This window comes from Limtongia smithiae, assembly GCF_038497785.1.
Source record: "Limtongia smithiae strain NRRL Y-17922 unplaced genomic scaffold V1518scaffold_12, whole genome shotgun sequence".
NCBI classification, from domain to species: Eukaryota; Fungi; Ascomycota; class Lipomycetes; order Lipomycetales; family Lipomycetaceae; genus Limtongia; species Limtongia smithiae.
This window is the reverse complement of record NW_027117633.1, coordinates 66872-82340: the sequence shown is the minus strand read 5'-3', so window position 1 is coordinate 82340 and position 15469 is coordinate 66872. Positions and strand designations below refer to the sequence as shown.

At 52.6% G+C, this 15469-nt stretch overlaps 6 protein-coding genes and 1 non-coding gene across 7 annotated transcripts; 3 read left to right on the top strand and 4 right to left on the bottom strand.

The window, feature by feature from the left end:
- Positions 1 to 1552: 1552 nt before the first annotated feature.
- On the top strand, positions 1553 to 4964 carry V1518DRAFT_100531 (OPT oligopeptide transporter protein-domain-containing protein). The gene is made up of 3 exons (XM_066900655.1): positions 1553 to 1562; positions 1617 to 1827; positions 1901 to 4964. Exon 3 carries the CDS (start codon positions 1918 to 1920, stop codon positions 4468 to 4470), a length of 2553 nt encoding a protein of 850 aa, XP_066757599.1. The 5' UTR covers positions 1553 to 1562; positions 1617 to 1827; positions 1901 to 1917; the 3' UTR covers positions 4471 to 4964.
- Positions 4965 to 6041: 1077 nt separating this feature from the next.
- On the top strand, positions 6042 to 6126 carry V1518DRAFT_t52. Its single transcript has one exon. It is a non-coding gene; the product is annotated as a tRNA-Trp (tRNA).
- A 280-nt stretch (positions 6127 to 6406) lies between these two features.
- V1518DRAFT_439009 (FMN-dependent dehydrogenase-domain-containing protein) lies at positions 6407 to 8042 on the bottom strand (the record flags this gene model as incomplete). The annotated part of the gene is made up of 3 exons (XM_066906384.1): positions 6407 to 6496; positions 6545 to 6618; positions 6668 to 8042. The coding sequence occupies 3 exons, from the start codon at positions 8040 to 8042 to the stop codon at positions 6407 to 6409; spliced, it is 1539 nt and encodes a 512-aa protein (XP_066757598.1).
- Positions 8043 to 8232: 190 nt separating this feature from the next.
- Positions 8233 to 10426, bottom strand: V1518DRAFT_429187 (uncharacterized protein; the record flags this gene model as incomplete). The annotated part of the gene is made up of 2 exons (XM_066906118.1): positions 8233 to 10089; positions 10142 to 10426. 2 exons carry the CDS (start codon positions 10424 to 10426, stop codon positions 8233 to 8235), a joined length of 2142 nt encoding a protein of 713 aa, XP_066757597.1.
- A 147-nt stretch (positions 10427 to 10573) lies between these two features.
- On the bottom strand, positions 10574 to 12469 carry V1518DRAFT_421616 (uncharacterized protein). The gene is made up of 2 exons (XM_066905261.1): positions 12174 to 12469; positions 10574 to 12084 (listed from the first exon to the last, which is right to left on the bottom strand). The coding sequence occupies exons 1-2, from the start codon at positions 12333 to 12335 to the stop codon at positions 10762 to 10764; spliced, it is 1485 nt and encodes a 494-aa protein (XP_066757596.1). The 5' UTR covers positions 12336 to 12469; the 3' UTR covers positions 10574 to 10761.
- A 203-nt stretch (positions 12470 to 12672) lies between these two features.
- Positions 12673 to 13638, top strand: V1518DRAFT_421615 (mitochondrial 54S ribosomal protein uL29m). Its single transcript, XM_066905260.1, has one exon. It carries the CDS (start codon positions 12823 to 12825, stop codon positions 13576 to 13578), a length of 756 nt encoding a protein of 251 aa, XP_066757595.1. The 5' UTR covers positions 12673 to 12822; the 3' UTR covers positions 13579 to 13638.
- Positions 13561 to 15270, bottom strand: V1518DRAFT_421614 (uncharacterized protein). Its single transcript, XM_066905259.1, has one exon. It carries the CDS (start codon positions 15194 to 15196, stop codon positions 13745 to 13747), a length of 1452 nt encoding a protein of 483 aa, XP_066757594.1. The 5' UTR covers positions 15197 to 15270; the 3' UTR covers positions 13561 to 13744.
- Positions 15271 to 15469: the final 199 nt, after the last annotated feature.

The window sequence follows — 15469 nt, the reverse complement described above, 5'->3', positions numbered from 1 at the left end:
ATAAGAATCGATTCCAAATCTCATGGACACGTTGATAAGGACGTCCAGGAAAGACTTGATTTCGTATATCAATCGCGCTCGCCCAACTCGACTCCAAGCGTGCCAACTGCTCGACAAACAAATGCGATGAGCTGCAATATATGATATCACGCACAGGCCGCGTGATTGTGTTTAACGATGGTGCGGCGGGAAGTCCGTGGGTATCTTTATTCTTGAATTGATTTGACCGCCAAGGCGGCACATCCCGAGTATGGTGCTTTATTCGTCTTCGTAACATACCCTTGCGCCAGTCGAGGAGTAAGAATACGCTACAAGTTCAATTGTGACTTCCAGTTCAATACGGGATTGCCGACCGTTAAACGAAGTGCGGGAGGGGACGGATGTACGGACCTTTGCCGGACGATTTTACTCCAGACACAGTCTGAAATTCGTGCCACAGGCCTGTCTTGTCTCTACAAGACACATAAAATCCCCATAAGCTCGCGGCTAGCACTAAGAAGGTTCGTATTCTAACTGGCTCTGCTATCGCTGCGGCGCATACTGTAACTCTCCCGCGAGAGTGTAACTTTGTGACGCCAGGCTCGGACGACGTTTTATTCCTTTTGGCACCAGCAGAAGCAGGTCAAACTACCTTCTCGCGTGCTACGGTGCTGGCAGACTTTGACTAGTGTCCATGGCCGGAGTAGACTTGATTCTGATTGTCTGGGATCGGCGCCCGCGAAAGACCAGATGCAGCATTATTGGCAGCAGAGTTTATGCACAACATGTAGCCAAGAGTCCGGGCGGTAACTCGGCGCCACTGGCGATGATCCTAACATATTATTTATGGGCTCGATCGTTTAATATTTGCGAGCACAAGATGTAGCATTGCTCTCGGCACAAGCTCGAGCACTCTGGGCGGCAGGGAGCCGGTGCTCAAACGGCTATGGCCGTCCGCTCACAGAGCGCACAGTTGTAGAGAGAGAATCTGTTGCTTGCGAGAGCTTGCTGCTGACGTAGCTATGCAGCGAGAGAGGATGAGGAATGGCGATCAGAACGAGGCGAGGGTACTGAGTGCTGACTGATACGCGCTGCCTATCTGTGCGGCGGGACATCCGAGTTTTGATGTTCCGCACATATCATTCTGCGCTGAACGCAACATCCACCTTGTGCGTGTCATCCAAGCCTGGGTTAGCGCTGTGGTACTGTGGCACATGTCCGTGATTCCGCCGGATAATCCATGAATTCTGCACATTTTGCGTTCAGTCTCATCTGCACCAGGAGAATATACTTCGCGGACATGTCGACCTTCATGGGCGAGGGCCGCGGCGCTGTTATACTACGCGCGCAGCGGTGACTATTTCGGAGAGTGGTTGCGTCTACAGTATGTCTGATACCCGAATTTCTTACACTGATAGCTGACTAGTATGCTGTAATCTTCTCATACTCACGAACACGTTTCAGTGACGATTGAGCGAGAATCTAGACCTTGTGGCTCTGAATTTTTCCAGTCAAGCACCGTCTACACTTTTTGTGTTCCTTTGAGTATATTTTAGTTTGGATAGGACACGAGATAAACTGCGGTACCATGTTCAAGTTTCTTTTTCGCTCGTACCTGTCTCATGTTGCAAATTTAGTCTCCCGACCCCTCTTCCCCTCAAGCTCTTGTGACGTGTATACTGAGTCAGTCGCTACTTCCGCACCGTCTACCGCGGCGCATCTTCCTCCCGAGAATATGACATATAGCTACGGTTATCCCCTCGTCCACCTGTGTGTTGTGGTCTCATCCATCGCATGCTCCTCTGCAGCGCGCTATTTTGAACTCAACTGCCCGCGCTTGTTACGAAGGTTAGCCTGACTTCACTATTCGTTTCGTATCTCTTCACTTGTCTCTTGTACTACTGACTCGTTCTCATAATAGTATCGTTCAGAACAGCCATGGATTTGTCAGACACAAACAGTCAGGAGAAATCTATTATCGAGGTGTCGAAAGGTGAAGTCCTTGTCGACGAGAAAGCCTTTAGCGATGAAAGAGATAAGATTTTGGAAGAGATCCGCAGCCGTCTTGGAACTCTCACAGTTGAGGCCGACGTTCATGATCCGCGCATGGATTTTCTTACGGACCAGGCTCTTCAAATGGATCGTTCAGACGCCATTGAGATCTTGACAGAGGCAATGGAATATCATGCAGACGATCTCAATTTTCCTGTTGAAGTGAGAAACAACGTGCACATGCTATTAAAGAATGCCGATGCCGAGGTATCTTCTGAGGAGTTCGATGTTGCTCTACGTGTCGAAGCAGTCCTGATTGGCAAATTCTCACCGTACCCCGAGGTACGAACGGTTACAGATCCATACGACGATCCTGATATCCCGATCGAGACTGTTCGTGCGTATGTTTTGGGAACTATCTGGGTCGTTCTTGGCTGCTTCGTTAATGCCTTTTTCAATTGGCGTCAGCCGAAGCTAAGTCTTGCATCTACAGCCATCCAGTTGCTTCTTTATCCATGTGGCATGGCCTCACAGCTTTTACCTGATTGGGGCGTTACTATTCGCGGTACAAGGATTAGTCTCAATCCTGGTCCATGGACTACGAAGGAGCAAATGTTCTGTTCATTGATGGTGAACGTCGGCGCCGGTTCATCCAATTTCATGAATTACGTGCTTAGTCAAAAACTTTCTACATACTATGATGAGTCCTGGGTTACGGCGGGATATATTATTGTCGGTAACTTGTCCGTGACTGTTCTGGGATTTGGCTGGGCGGGCTTACTTCGACGATGGTGTGTCTATCCTGCAAAGGCTGTCTGGCCTACTGTTCTTCCTACACTTGCGCTCAACCGAGCATTACTCCTTCCTGAAAGCAAAACCTCTGCCAATGGCTGGACGATCTCGAAGTACAAGTTCTTTTGGATCTGCTTTGGCGGAATGTTTGTTTACTTCTTTATCCCAGATTTCTTGTTTACGTCGTTGAGCGACTTTAATTGGATTACGTGGATTGCACCAAACAATTTCGACTTGGCAGTCGTGACTGGGAGTTACATTGGTCTTGGATATAATCCGATTGCTACTTTTGACTGGGCAGTTATCAACTATTACACACCACTTGTCATTCCTGTGTTTTCGACAATCAATAACTACATAGGTGTGATTCTAGGTTCTTTTGCAGTGCTTGGTCTATACTACCAGAATGCATACTGGACTGCTTACATGCCTATTAACTCGAACCAGTTGTTTACAAATTACGGAGTCAAGTTCAACGTCAGCAAAGTCTTGAAAGACGGTCTTTTGGATGACGAAGCATATCAGGCTTATTCACCGCCATACATCTCTGCAGGCTATCTTGTTTATCTTGGCTGCTTCTTCATGATGTACACCATGTCTCTTACTTACATTATTTTGACCGAATGGAAAATTCTCAAGGAGGCTTTTGTCGGCTTCTGGAGAAGCTTGAAAGATCGCAAACTGATGGTTTACGACCACTACAACGATCCTATGTGCCGGTTAATGCTCAATTACAAAGAAGTCCCCGACTGGTGGTACCTGGCCGTATTCTTGATTTCGTTTGCACTGTTCATTGTTACAATTGTCCACTATCATACACAGACACCGGTGTGGTCTATTATCATCATTATGCTGATTTCCTTTGTTATGATGGTCCCGGTTTGCATTATTTATGCCACGACAGGATTTGAGTTGCGCATGAACAATCTCTCGTCCGTGATTGCGGGTTATATGCTACCCGGTAACGGAAATGCCAATTTGATGAATCGCTTGATCGGAATCAATACAGATGAGCAGGCCGACAGTTTTATCAGCGATTTGAAAATGGCGCATTATGCAAAGATTCCTCCGCGCGCCGCTTTCCGTGGGCAAATGTGGGCAACTATAATTCAATCTTTCCTTACTTGCGGCATCATTATATTTCAGATTGACACGATCCCTGGGTTTTGCACTACGACCCAGAAGAACAAGTTTGTCTGCGCTGGTACCACGACAATTTATGCCGACAGCGTCATTCTTGGTGTTATTGGTCCGCGCAAGTTCTTTGATCGTTTATACCCTCCGCTCAAGTGGAGTTTTCTGATTGGGTTTGTGATCACCCCTCCGTTTTGGTATCTTCGCAAGCGTTTCCATAAGCAGATGAAGTATATTCATCCGATTTTGGTTACTAATGGCGCTGCAATCTGGGGTCAGACTTACAACTTGACATACTTTACACCAGGTCTCTACGCATCACTAGGATTCATGTGGTACATTCGTCGCCGATACTTTGCTTGGTGGACAAAGTACAACTATATTCTTACTTCAGCATTTTCCGCAGGTGTTGCACTTAGCGGTGTTGTCGTGTACTTCGCTTTTGATTACAAGACCGTGACGCTGAGCTGGTGGGGCAACAACGTTAGTACAGCTGGCATTGATGGCGCCAAATCCGCAACATTGTTGCCAGTACCTGCAAATGGGTTTGGATTAACTCCTGGAACATATTAAGCATATATTGGACCACCAGTCTCTAATATTTAATCTGCAATGTTGCAGTATTTCAATAAATCTACTCTGAATTTTCTGTTGATATGAACGGTTAATTTTCTGCTATTCATGTTAGCATTAGTACTATATACGTGAAATAGAGTCTATACACCGTCATATCCACGAAGTTATTCAATATGTATTGAAATAGGGCAGATCGTCGCTGATATGTAGTCCAGCACGATTGTCAGTTATAAACCGACTGTGGCTGACTGAGACATCGATAAAGAGAGGAGTGCTTCCGATTAACTGGTTGTTCTCAGCCTGATATGACCGTCGAGTAGTTGTGAAAATATCAAGTAAGTGACTGTCGTTGACAGTACGGAGAAGCGATGAAGGTAGTAACTTGATCAACTAAATCAGAGTCATGCAATTAACTAAAATTAGCAAATTGAATTGGCAATGGCAGAATTAGATATCACATTGCACTGACGTAGGTCGCAAAATTCATTTGAACTGATTTAGTGAGTCATAATGGAGACTAAAGCCAGCCATCTGCATCAAGGGCTGCAAGAGCAGTTGACTTTGTTGTTGCAGTAACGTAAATGAAATTCAAATAGCTAAAGTGAGTTGATGTGATGAAGCCCGCGGAGTCAGGGAATTTAGCTTCGGTAGCAGCATGACATGAATCACAAAGGTAGTGACCAAAGGCAACCGCCTCCTTGTAGTTAGCCAGTTATTACTGCAATACTGGTAGCTCTCTCAGTTACAGCTCTTAGTCAAAAACTCAGTGACCGCGTCAATTGATTAGCTGATGTACGGAAGAAGGCTAGATGCAAAATCTCAGATAACTAAATAGTGAGAATAATTAGTGACTGGCGCGTCGTGACGAAAACAAAGAAGGTAGCGATCTTGGTGAATAAATTTTTAGTGATCGGAATTAGTGACAGAAAGTTAGATTACTTGTCTAAACGGTTTAGGTAACGAGATTCAGTTAACTCATTAGCAATGCACAATTACCATTTGTCACGTTTAGTGAAGTTAAGTTTGGCGAAGTACATTACTGGTTTGTACGTTAGAGCAGCTCAGGTCAGGTATCACATCAAAATTGAATTAACTGACCGTTGTATTAGTGAAAAGCTAGTGGCCGAATTAATCACGGCGTCTTCAGTTAGACAGAGAACTTTTGCGACTAACAACTAATTAGGCATAATTAGGAGGCATGACGGTAATAGAGTATCGAAGCCAATACTGAAGGTCAGTACATCTATCTTTCAAGCTGTGCGTTGCTGCAACATACTGTGTTCGGTATGTCATGTGCATTTCTCAATATTTTTGTACTGCAGGCCGCTAAGTGTAAGAGCATGCTGCAACGGCAACTATTTTTCTGCTGCTCTGTTCGATACCTTTCTGTAGTCACTCCAAACTCTTTTCCAACACGTCATAATTCTTAATTTCTTACCTATGGACTGATCCAATAATCTTGATTATGTAACAGTAACACAGGCTATTTACAAAGAATGTGTAAGCAGTTGCCAAGCTCATAAGAGTGTATATATATTAGAGCTTACCACTATTCAGGGTAATCATATGAAGCGGTGGCTCAATGGTAGAGCTTTCGACTCCAGTTATCTATTGGTAATCGAAGGGTTGCAGGTTCAATTCCTGTCCGTTTCAAATTTTTTTCATTTCAAATCACGCTTTGATTTTTTTCAGCCATTTCATTTTTCTCATGAGTGTAAAAATTTCGAGACACTACCTATGAGAATATGAGAATGTAAGAAATAAATAAATCCAACCTCCAAGGTGTTGCTTAATGCGACTGTCCACGTTATCGGCCACCAACACACTTATGATTCTAATGTCAATCCACTCTGCTCGCTATACCAAGGATTTCCTAACTGAATTGAATGTGAATTTTTTTTATGAATTATATGCGTAACTCCAAATTCATGCTCTACAGCCGCGCCTTGGCGAAAGCCTCGCTGTCCTTCTCTAGCTGGATTGGATCTGGGCCAAGCAACATATCCAACTGTGTTGTATTGACCTATAGGAGTTAGAAAGTGCTTTGTCACGAAGAAATGGCAGAACATACATATTTCAAACCAAGCTGATCTAATGAAGTCACACCGAGCAGGCGCATCGCCGTTTCTATCTCTTCGCGCAAAACTAGATATCGTTAGCAAAGGATATTAGGGACCAGTGAATATCAACATACTCTGTATCGCTCTATACACGCCGTCCGCACCGAAACCGCCAGCGAGAGCGAATAATGCAGGCCGACCAATGCCGACTTGAGTAGCACCGAGACATAGCGCCTTGACGACATCCGTACCTCTCCGAATTCCGCCGTCAATGTATACCTCAAGTTTGCTGAATGTCTGCGGCGCATATTTGCGCAGCTCGGCGAGAAGAAGTAATGGTGGCGATGCGCCTTCGAGCGCACGGCCGCCGTGGTTGGACAGTAGAACGCCGTCGACGAGCTGTGCGTGCGTGCGTGGATGAGTTTGCTGCGATGCAAGAACGACGTCCTCCACGGTTTGCAGACCCTTGAGAATGATCTTGACGGAAGGCGCTAGCTGGTCACGCAACCAGATAAGGTCAGGCCAGACGAGATCTGCCGCGGTGCCTTGGAACAATGTCTTGCCAATGCCGCCGCCGGCAGCTCGTTCTTTCCCACCGAGCCCAGAACTCGCAGACAATGGCTCACTCTCATCCTCCTCTTCAAATCCACTCGCCCGCGCCTCAGCACGTGCAACGCGCTCGTCAAGCTCCCGCTTTCCCGGCGCTGGCGCGTCAAGCGTCAACACGACCGCGACACAACCCGCGCGCACAACCTCCGCGAGCTGTTTCTCGCTCTTTTTCCGGTCGTTCTGAACATATAGCTGAAACGCGAATGGCTGGTCGTCGCGCACGCGTGCGGAGACAATGTCAGTGTACGTGAGCGAAGCGTTGTTCGATATCATCTGGAGCACCCCATGGCGGCCAGCGGCGCGCGCGATGGCCTTCTCGCCGTCGTCGTGGGCGAGGCGGGCCAGCGCCGCGGGGCAGACAAAAACTGGCAGCGTGGTCTTGACGCGGAGTAACGCAGAGGTGGTGTCGACGGTGCCGACGTCGCGGAACACGCGGGGCCGGAAGAGAACGCGCGCGAAGATCTCGTTGTTGTAGATTTTGGTGCGCATGTCGTCGGAGGCAGAGAAGTAGTACGCCCACGCCTTTTCTGAGAGCGTACGCTCAGCATGCTTCTCGAAGTCGTTGAGGTTAATCATGTCTGCCGGCGACTCCTTGATCTCCGTCGTCGCGGCCGCGGCCGTGGCCGGCGCAGGGATATTCCCACCGTCGGCCTCTGCGGCCACGAAGGTACCGAGAACATTCTGGTCCCCGGGGGGGAACGCCTCTTCTAGCGTTCCGGGCGCATGCAACGCGTCGAATTCCTTTGTGGCGTCCTTGCCGGCGCGGGTGAGGATTGCACGAGCGCCACCGGGGTGATGGGGGAGGAAGGAGGTGAGGTCGTAAACGGCGCCGTGGAGCACGACCCAGCAGGACTTGGAAGAACGGTGGTCCGCGAGCTCTGCGGCGGAGACGACCCGCATTGTGCCGAGAGTGTAGAGTGGGGAGGAGGAGGCTCGAGAGAGAGAGGGCCAGCGGTGAAGAAGATGAAGAAGAGGGAGGTTGGTTCCTGAAATGCGGGGTCGGGAAATATATCCGCCGCTACGTGGGGGTTGTCAAATCCGGAGATACCATTTATCCAGTCCAAAATGCTCCTCACATTCCCGTTTAGATCTATCGTCGCGCGTAGTCCCCAAACGTGCGCATTGTCTCCTGGCTCCACGTTCCGCCGCCTTTGCCAGCCCCGCCGCAGCAAATACTCACACCGAACTGTGCGTGCATTCCGTCCGCAAACCTCGCCGTGATCCCCCCAATGCAGTGCGCGACAATCGTCTTCAGTGCGCTCCCCACTAACACCCCGCTCACCGTCTCTCCCCGCTCCACCGCAGATATAAACCCATCCGCATCCACAGCCCCATGCACAAGCAGCTCTACCAGGCCCCGCGCTGTCACGCTCGTCGACGCGATGTCGAGGTAATCCAGCATCCGCATGTCCCGCAGATCCAGTAACGCGTCATCGGTCAGCGACTCATTAAACCCCAGTGCGAGCTTCCGTAGACCGGGGTACACCTGCGCTAGCACCTTCAGAAACGGTTGCGGCCGCTCATCGAGCTTGATCCCATACGCCTCAGCACGCTCGAACACCCGCGCTCGCGGCGTGAGCGGCGCCATCACGCTCTCCCGTGGCGGACGACTGCCAGCACGCAGCATGTCCCGTGTGTAGTCAATCACCTTCTGTCCGTGCAGGTTTATCCCTTCGAGCACCTTCGGGTCGCAGCAGTCAACCAACGCGTCCAAAATCGCGCTGTCTGATTGAGTACACCCAAACCGCGCCCAGCCAAGCACCTTCAAGCTGCGATAGTCTTGCACGGCGGAGACAATTGGCCGCAGCCACTGGTTGCTAAAGTTGAAGTTCAGTACCTCGCAAGATGCAGGTACTCCCACGGGGTGATATGAGTTCGACCAACTCATATCAAGAACTTTGAGCTGCGGCAATACCTCCCGCAAGTTCATGTCTGTAGATATCTCATGCGCAGCGTGCACGACTTCCGCGTCTTCAAGAGCTCCATCCACGATATCAACAAGAACACAGTACAGCTCCCGCAACTTCGGCACGAGCGACAACAGCCGCTTCAGACTTTTCTCCCCGATCCGTGTCCGCGCCGAGCGCTGCTTGTACGGAAAATGGTCAGAGTACGGCAACGACCCGCCAAGCTTGAGCACCTCGAGCTGCGCCGTGCACTGCGTGGCTGCGTAGGATGTGTGCATAGTGAGAAACGTGCGGATATGCTCATAATCGCATATATCGTATGGCGCAGAAAATTCGAGCGTGCGTAGTTCCGGGAACATGCCATTAGCAAACAGCTCCGTCACTACCGCGCTGTCAATCATGCGCACCTGAAGCACCTGCAAGTTCGCAAACCGCGTGTACGGGGTGCGCGCTGGTGACAGAAAAGTTCGCGCGATGTAGTACCATGCCGGCGCAGAGTGGTGTAGCCGTAGCACGCGCAGCGGCCTCATGATCTTGGTGTAGCCAAGCACTTCCATGCTGATGCGATTAACATCAGCCGCGCTAACATTACCGATGCAAATCTCATCAAGTCCACATGAGCCATGATATCCGCCCTGGCAGCTATATATTGCATCCATAAACACATCGTATGTCACAGCATACCTGCACCCCGTGAAATCCACGACATTGCACATCGACCAAGTCTCCCTCACTGCCTCGCGCCACGCTGAATTCAGATTTCGCAGCACGTACCGTGTGTGGTACGGCAACTGCTCAAGTATCTCGGCAAATATCTCTCTCGGCAGCCGAAGAATCGGATCAGTAAGCGCTTCCGGCGCAAGTCGACTAACCGGCTCCTCGTCGTCCATCGGCGTCCATATAGGCCGGTGGCTGCACACGCCTTCCGCGGCGTCCCGCAATCCCCACTCGATCTCGCCTGCCGCCAACGCGGCGTGCATCCTCCGGTTCAAAATGTCCTCAGCGCCGCTCGAGTCGTTCCGAATCACTTGCTCAAGTTTCTGTTCCACTATCAGTATCCTGTACGCACTGTCCCCGGCGACTTCAACTCACCCATGAAAGATACCCATACGCACTCTCGAACTTGCCCTGACTCATGAGCTCCTCTGCAATCTTATCTTCTCCGCCATTTTCACTGCCATCTCCAATCAGTAACATCCGCGCGCGCAGCTGTGGCCAGTTCGTGTCGCTGTCACTATGTACCGTGAAGCAGTCAAACTCGTGGAAATACGTCGCGAACACGCCGTCTGCGGGAGCTTTAGCTTCAGTTGGCGAGTGCTCAAACACGACCTGCCGCGAAACAGCAGCGCCAGAGACGCCCATGGCTGCGGAGGACATGGGTGCATCAATGGCGAGGCGTCTCCGGGGCAAATGGTGTAGTATTTGAACCGCAAACCGCATTAGCTGCGGCGCTTGTAATTAATTACACCATTGCGCGCACGGTCGCGCCATACCCCGCGTTTTCGCTTTTCGCTTTTTTAACGTGCTCTTTGTTTACATTCTGCACCATCGGTTCTCTGAATAAATGACATTCGGTTATCTATATATTCATCCATATTCTGTTTCGTATGCAACCGTGTAACGTGCGTGCGTTCAATAAGTATAGTCGTATCTCAGGCATGCCATATCATATACAGCCCATTCATCCTCATCATCCCTCGTAAAAGTCTCTATCACTCAAGCAGCAACTCCTGCTGCACTGCGCCGCCGCTGCGATGCTGCGCCATCATATTCAACGACGACGTCGACGACTGCACAGTCGTGTCCGCAATTCTCATCGACCCGTGCTCGTGAACAGTCTCCTCATTCTCGCGGCGACTGTTGTTTCTGTGCCCTTCCTCGTCGTCATCCTCGTCGTCGTCCTCATCCAGCTCGTACGCAGCCTCGTCGCTGTCAGACACTAACATCTGGTCGTTATCGTCGCTATCCTGCTCTCCTTCTCCGCTCTCGCCCTTCGCCTTGACAACAATCTTATCGTCCTTCGCAGCTACAGAAGAAGCAGCGCCCGGGTTCTCGTACACGACTACAAACACCTCCGCATTCTTGACCGCGAGCACGGCGAGATTCTTCTTCCACATGACCCTGCCCCCCGTGCCGCGAGTCTCTTTCTTGGCGTTGTACTTGTTCGGATTCAGCGCCTCGCCGCCGAACTTCATGTTACGCCAGAGCACTACCGCGCGCTCCTTACCGATGGACGGCGGTACGACATGAAGAAGCAACTCCTCGATATCGATCGTCTCGAACGCGCGCACGGTCACCGGGTGGAGCGTGCGCTGCACGACACAGAAAATCCACAGCGTGTTCTCGTGGCACGGGCGGATCGTCACAATGTTAGGACTCAGACGCGGATGTGTGAGGCGTCGGCGCTCCGGAAGTAGCGGCGAGAGCAGCGTGATGCAGGCTTGGTAGGTAAGTCCGTAGGGATCGGTCACCGACTTGAGTGCGGCCTCGGCGGGAGTTAGAGCGGAAACGTGGCCGTGGCCGCCTTGTGCACTCAGATGCTTTTGCAGCGACGTGTCTTCCGGCATGACAGTCACTCGGGGGTATACCGCGCGCGGGATCGCGTTAGGCGGCACAACACCGAGAGGTTGCTTCGCAACGGTGCCAGGCGCGCCGGCGGCGGTAGCAGCCGCAGCCGCAGCAGCAGAAGAGTACGAGCGCGGACGTGGCGTTCCAGAGTCTGTGGCCGTATTCTCCTTCTTCTCATCCCCAGGTGCTATTGTCAAGACACTCCCGCGGCGCCCGTCAGGAGTCGTATTTTCACCCGTAGTATTTCCAACGACACCCGGCTCAAGCATAGGCTCAGGCAACACCGACAGAGCAATACGCATTCCGTCCTCGACCAGGAACTCCCAATACTGTGGGTATATCACCGCGCCAGAGAGGAACTGGCCAGTAGAGTTTCCAAATGCGTCAAGTTCCGTGGTATCATATCTGATCTGAATATGGTGCAGCACCGCGGGTGGGTAAATACGCGCGAGCAGCGTCATGAACTCCTGGACATCAGCATGTTAACGACAGTTCAGAACAGAAGAGGCAGTGAGATATATATATATGGGGGAGAAGGTTAGTGGAGCAGTAGTACATCACAAGTGCGGGCCTTTGCCAGCGGCAAGGCGAATTGCTCGTCGCCCATGCGGACGTAAATCTTTTGCTTGCTATGTGGCGCTGCCATCAGTTGCTGGTGCTGCGGCTGCTGCGGCGGGGCCGGCGCACCGGGCGCGAGGAAGTCCTGGGCTTGCATCATCTGCGTGCGGGAGCGCGGGATGAACTCGCGCGGCGGGGACGCTGGGAGCGACGGCGAACTACCTCCACCATTACCGCCACTACCAGGACCAGCCCTCACAGGAGACAAAGGCGTGAATTGCGGGGGCTGCTGCGGCGGCATTTGGAGATAAGCGGGCGAGAAATGCGGCGGAGGAGGTGGCCCGTTTTGACGCTGGTTGGCTGCCCGTTGCTGTTGCTGCTGCTGTTGCTGCTGCATGCTGGCGGAAGAGGGTGACAATCCAAACGGGTTGAGCGGATGTGCGGAGGGGTGAAAGAACGACATCACCAGGATCGCGTGGTTGAGAATGGAGGAGGAAGAAGAAAGAGGAAAGGGAAGAGCGAGTGAAATGTAAACAAAGCCACTGACCCCTCTGCTTACACTTCGCGAAGTTTTCGTGCGGAACACCTTCGCAAATATCATCTACTCTACACTGGATCACGATAACCGGGCCTCGACAATACCCACAATGCTCGCGACGCCACGCGCTACTGTTTGCCGGTCCGCTGCTGCCGCTACGATGGCACTGTCGCGGCGCGCCGCATCCGCAAGTGCCGCCGCCCCCCCGACGACCACCAAACCAACGCCTGTGCGCGCGCAGCGGGTAAAGCTGACGCCCCAGGAGCGCCAGCGCCGCCAGTCCCAGCGCGCCGCCGCGCTCGCTGCGCACCGCGCCACGAAGCCGTCTGCTATCACCGCACCCCTCGACGAGTCGGTCGCGCAAATTGCGCCGACTTACCGCGGCGAGCACGCGGACCTGCAGCCACGCGCCCCGATCACTCCCGCGCCGGGCTCTATCGTCACATCGCCCACGCACCCGCTGTGGCAGTTTTTCCGCTCGCATGAGAGTGCATTGACGCCACCAGAGGTGTTTGACAACGCTGGCCGCGCGTGGGGGGTCGCGGAGTTACGGCGCAAGGGTTACGAGGACCTGCACACGTTATGGTACTTGTGCCTGAAGGAGCTGAATCTGCTACGCACGGAGATCTCGGCACTGCACCGCGTGGTGCGGCAGAATCAGTTTGAGACAGCGTCGTTCATGTACCGCGAGCCAGTGCAGAGCGTGGAGACGAGCATGCGCAACATTCGTGTAGTGCTGCTGGAACGATACAAGGCGTGGGAAAATGCGCAGAAGATTTTGGAGGCGGAGGGCGTTTTAGGAAAGGAGCGTCAGCCAGAGCACGAAGCGCAGGCGGAGCACGAAGAACCCGAGGAAAAGCGGTAGTCATATGTACATAAAAGTCCTGTCAATATCCATATTTCAATTGCACCAGAAGGAAACAAATCTTTCCATTTCACGGCACCACAAGGAACCCAGGTATGAGGGAGTAGAGCATCCTGTATATACTAGCAAATCATAACCAACCATGTACCATAACCATAAAGCAAAACTACGCGGCGCCGGCGCCAAGCGAGGGAGCGGCTATCCTGGTCGCCTGCGAGCCAGCGCGCACAATAGTGTTGTCGTGCGAGTCCTTCATGAGACTCGAGTCCTTATTCTCGCGTTGAGCCATCTTCCACACCTCGACCTCCATGCCACCACGAATGACGCCAACGCGCATAGTTGCAAGCAGGTTGTGCGCGGCGTTGGAATGATCGTATACGCCGCCATTGAAAATCGCGGTCGCATCCTTGCCAACACCGGAGGAAATTAACGCTTGGCCACCCGGGTGCTGCTCGATGAAGTTGGTCACATCGTGGACGACACCGGCGATGAGAACGAGGGCACGGGTCTTAGCTTGCTCCTGGAACTCCTCAAACGACATAACCGGGAGCTGCTCGAGAGGCACACCCCAGTTAAGACGCGCGCGCCATCTGTCGAGCTTCTTCTGGCGCTGCTGGACGAGACCCTGCTCGATGGCGTTCTGGGAGAACGTCTTGAGATCGTAGGCAAGACCGAGAACGCGGAAGACGCGGATGCACCACTTAGTGGGGTCATACTGGTACCACTTGATAGCGTTCCTGTAATCAGAGGGGAACTCGTGGTGGAAGTTGTGATAACCCTCACCAAAGGTGACGAGCGCAGTGAGAACGTGGTCACGGGGCGAACGGCGGTCATCAAAAGGTTGGTCACCGATCCAGTGAGCAAGGGAGTTAACGCAGAAAGTAGCATGGTGGACGACAGTGAGACGGACCACGCCAGCCCAGACGATACCGCCCTTCCAGTCACCCCAGCCGAGACCGGCGACGGCCATAGGGAAGATGAAGCCCATAATGAGGAGCACGGCGAGGTAGTGCTTGTGCTGGAAGCGCACGATGGGATCGGCGTTCAGATCGGCAATGTCAACGCGACCAGACTTCTTGGGATTCTTGACGAAGACCATCCAGCCGATGTGGGCGTAGAGAAAGCCCTTGCGGATGGAGTAGGGGTCTCGGTCGGTATCAGTGTAGCGATGATGGACGCGGTGGCCGGCGGACCACCAGCGGATGGAGCCCTCGACGGCGCCACCGCCGATGGCAGCCAGCAAAATCCGGAGGGGCAGACGGGCAGAGTAGGCGCGGTGGGCCCAGAGACGATGGTATCCGGCCGTAATGCCGACACCAGTGCAAGCGTAATAGCAGAAGGCCCAGATCGCGGTCTTGCGTTGGAGAGGGGTGAACACGGCAGCGGTGCAGCCAATCATGGGGATAATAATGATGAGAATGACGTTAAGCCAGTTGATATGCTTGTACCAGTTGGTGAGTGTGAAGGGCTGCTCCGAAATGTGCACGAACGTGGGGGGGGCCTGCTTTGCCTGCGAGGCGGCCGATCCACGGGAGGGGGACGGCGAGGAGCGAGCAGCAGCAACGCGGGGCGCGGCCGCGGTCTCAGCGGGCTTGACGGCGGAGGACGAGGCTTCCATTTCGATGGCGACGAGGGAAGGAGGTGACAAAGAAAACAGGAGAGAAGGCACAATGAGCAGCCTTTTTATCGTTGCTGCTCCTCGGCCCCAACAAGCGATTCAGGGGGATGTTGGGAGCGCAGCAAGTCACGTGCCACAACTGCGACGTAGCGTGATGGTTATGCTTCATCCCTAGCCCTCGATCCTCCCTTCCCAACAACCCAGCCACCCACGGCCGCGTCCGAGCCACCTGGGGCTTGTACTCTGTACGCCCTTTGCTTATCCGAACGTCTC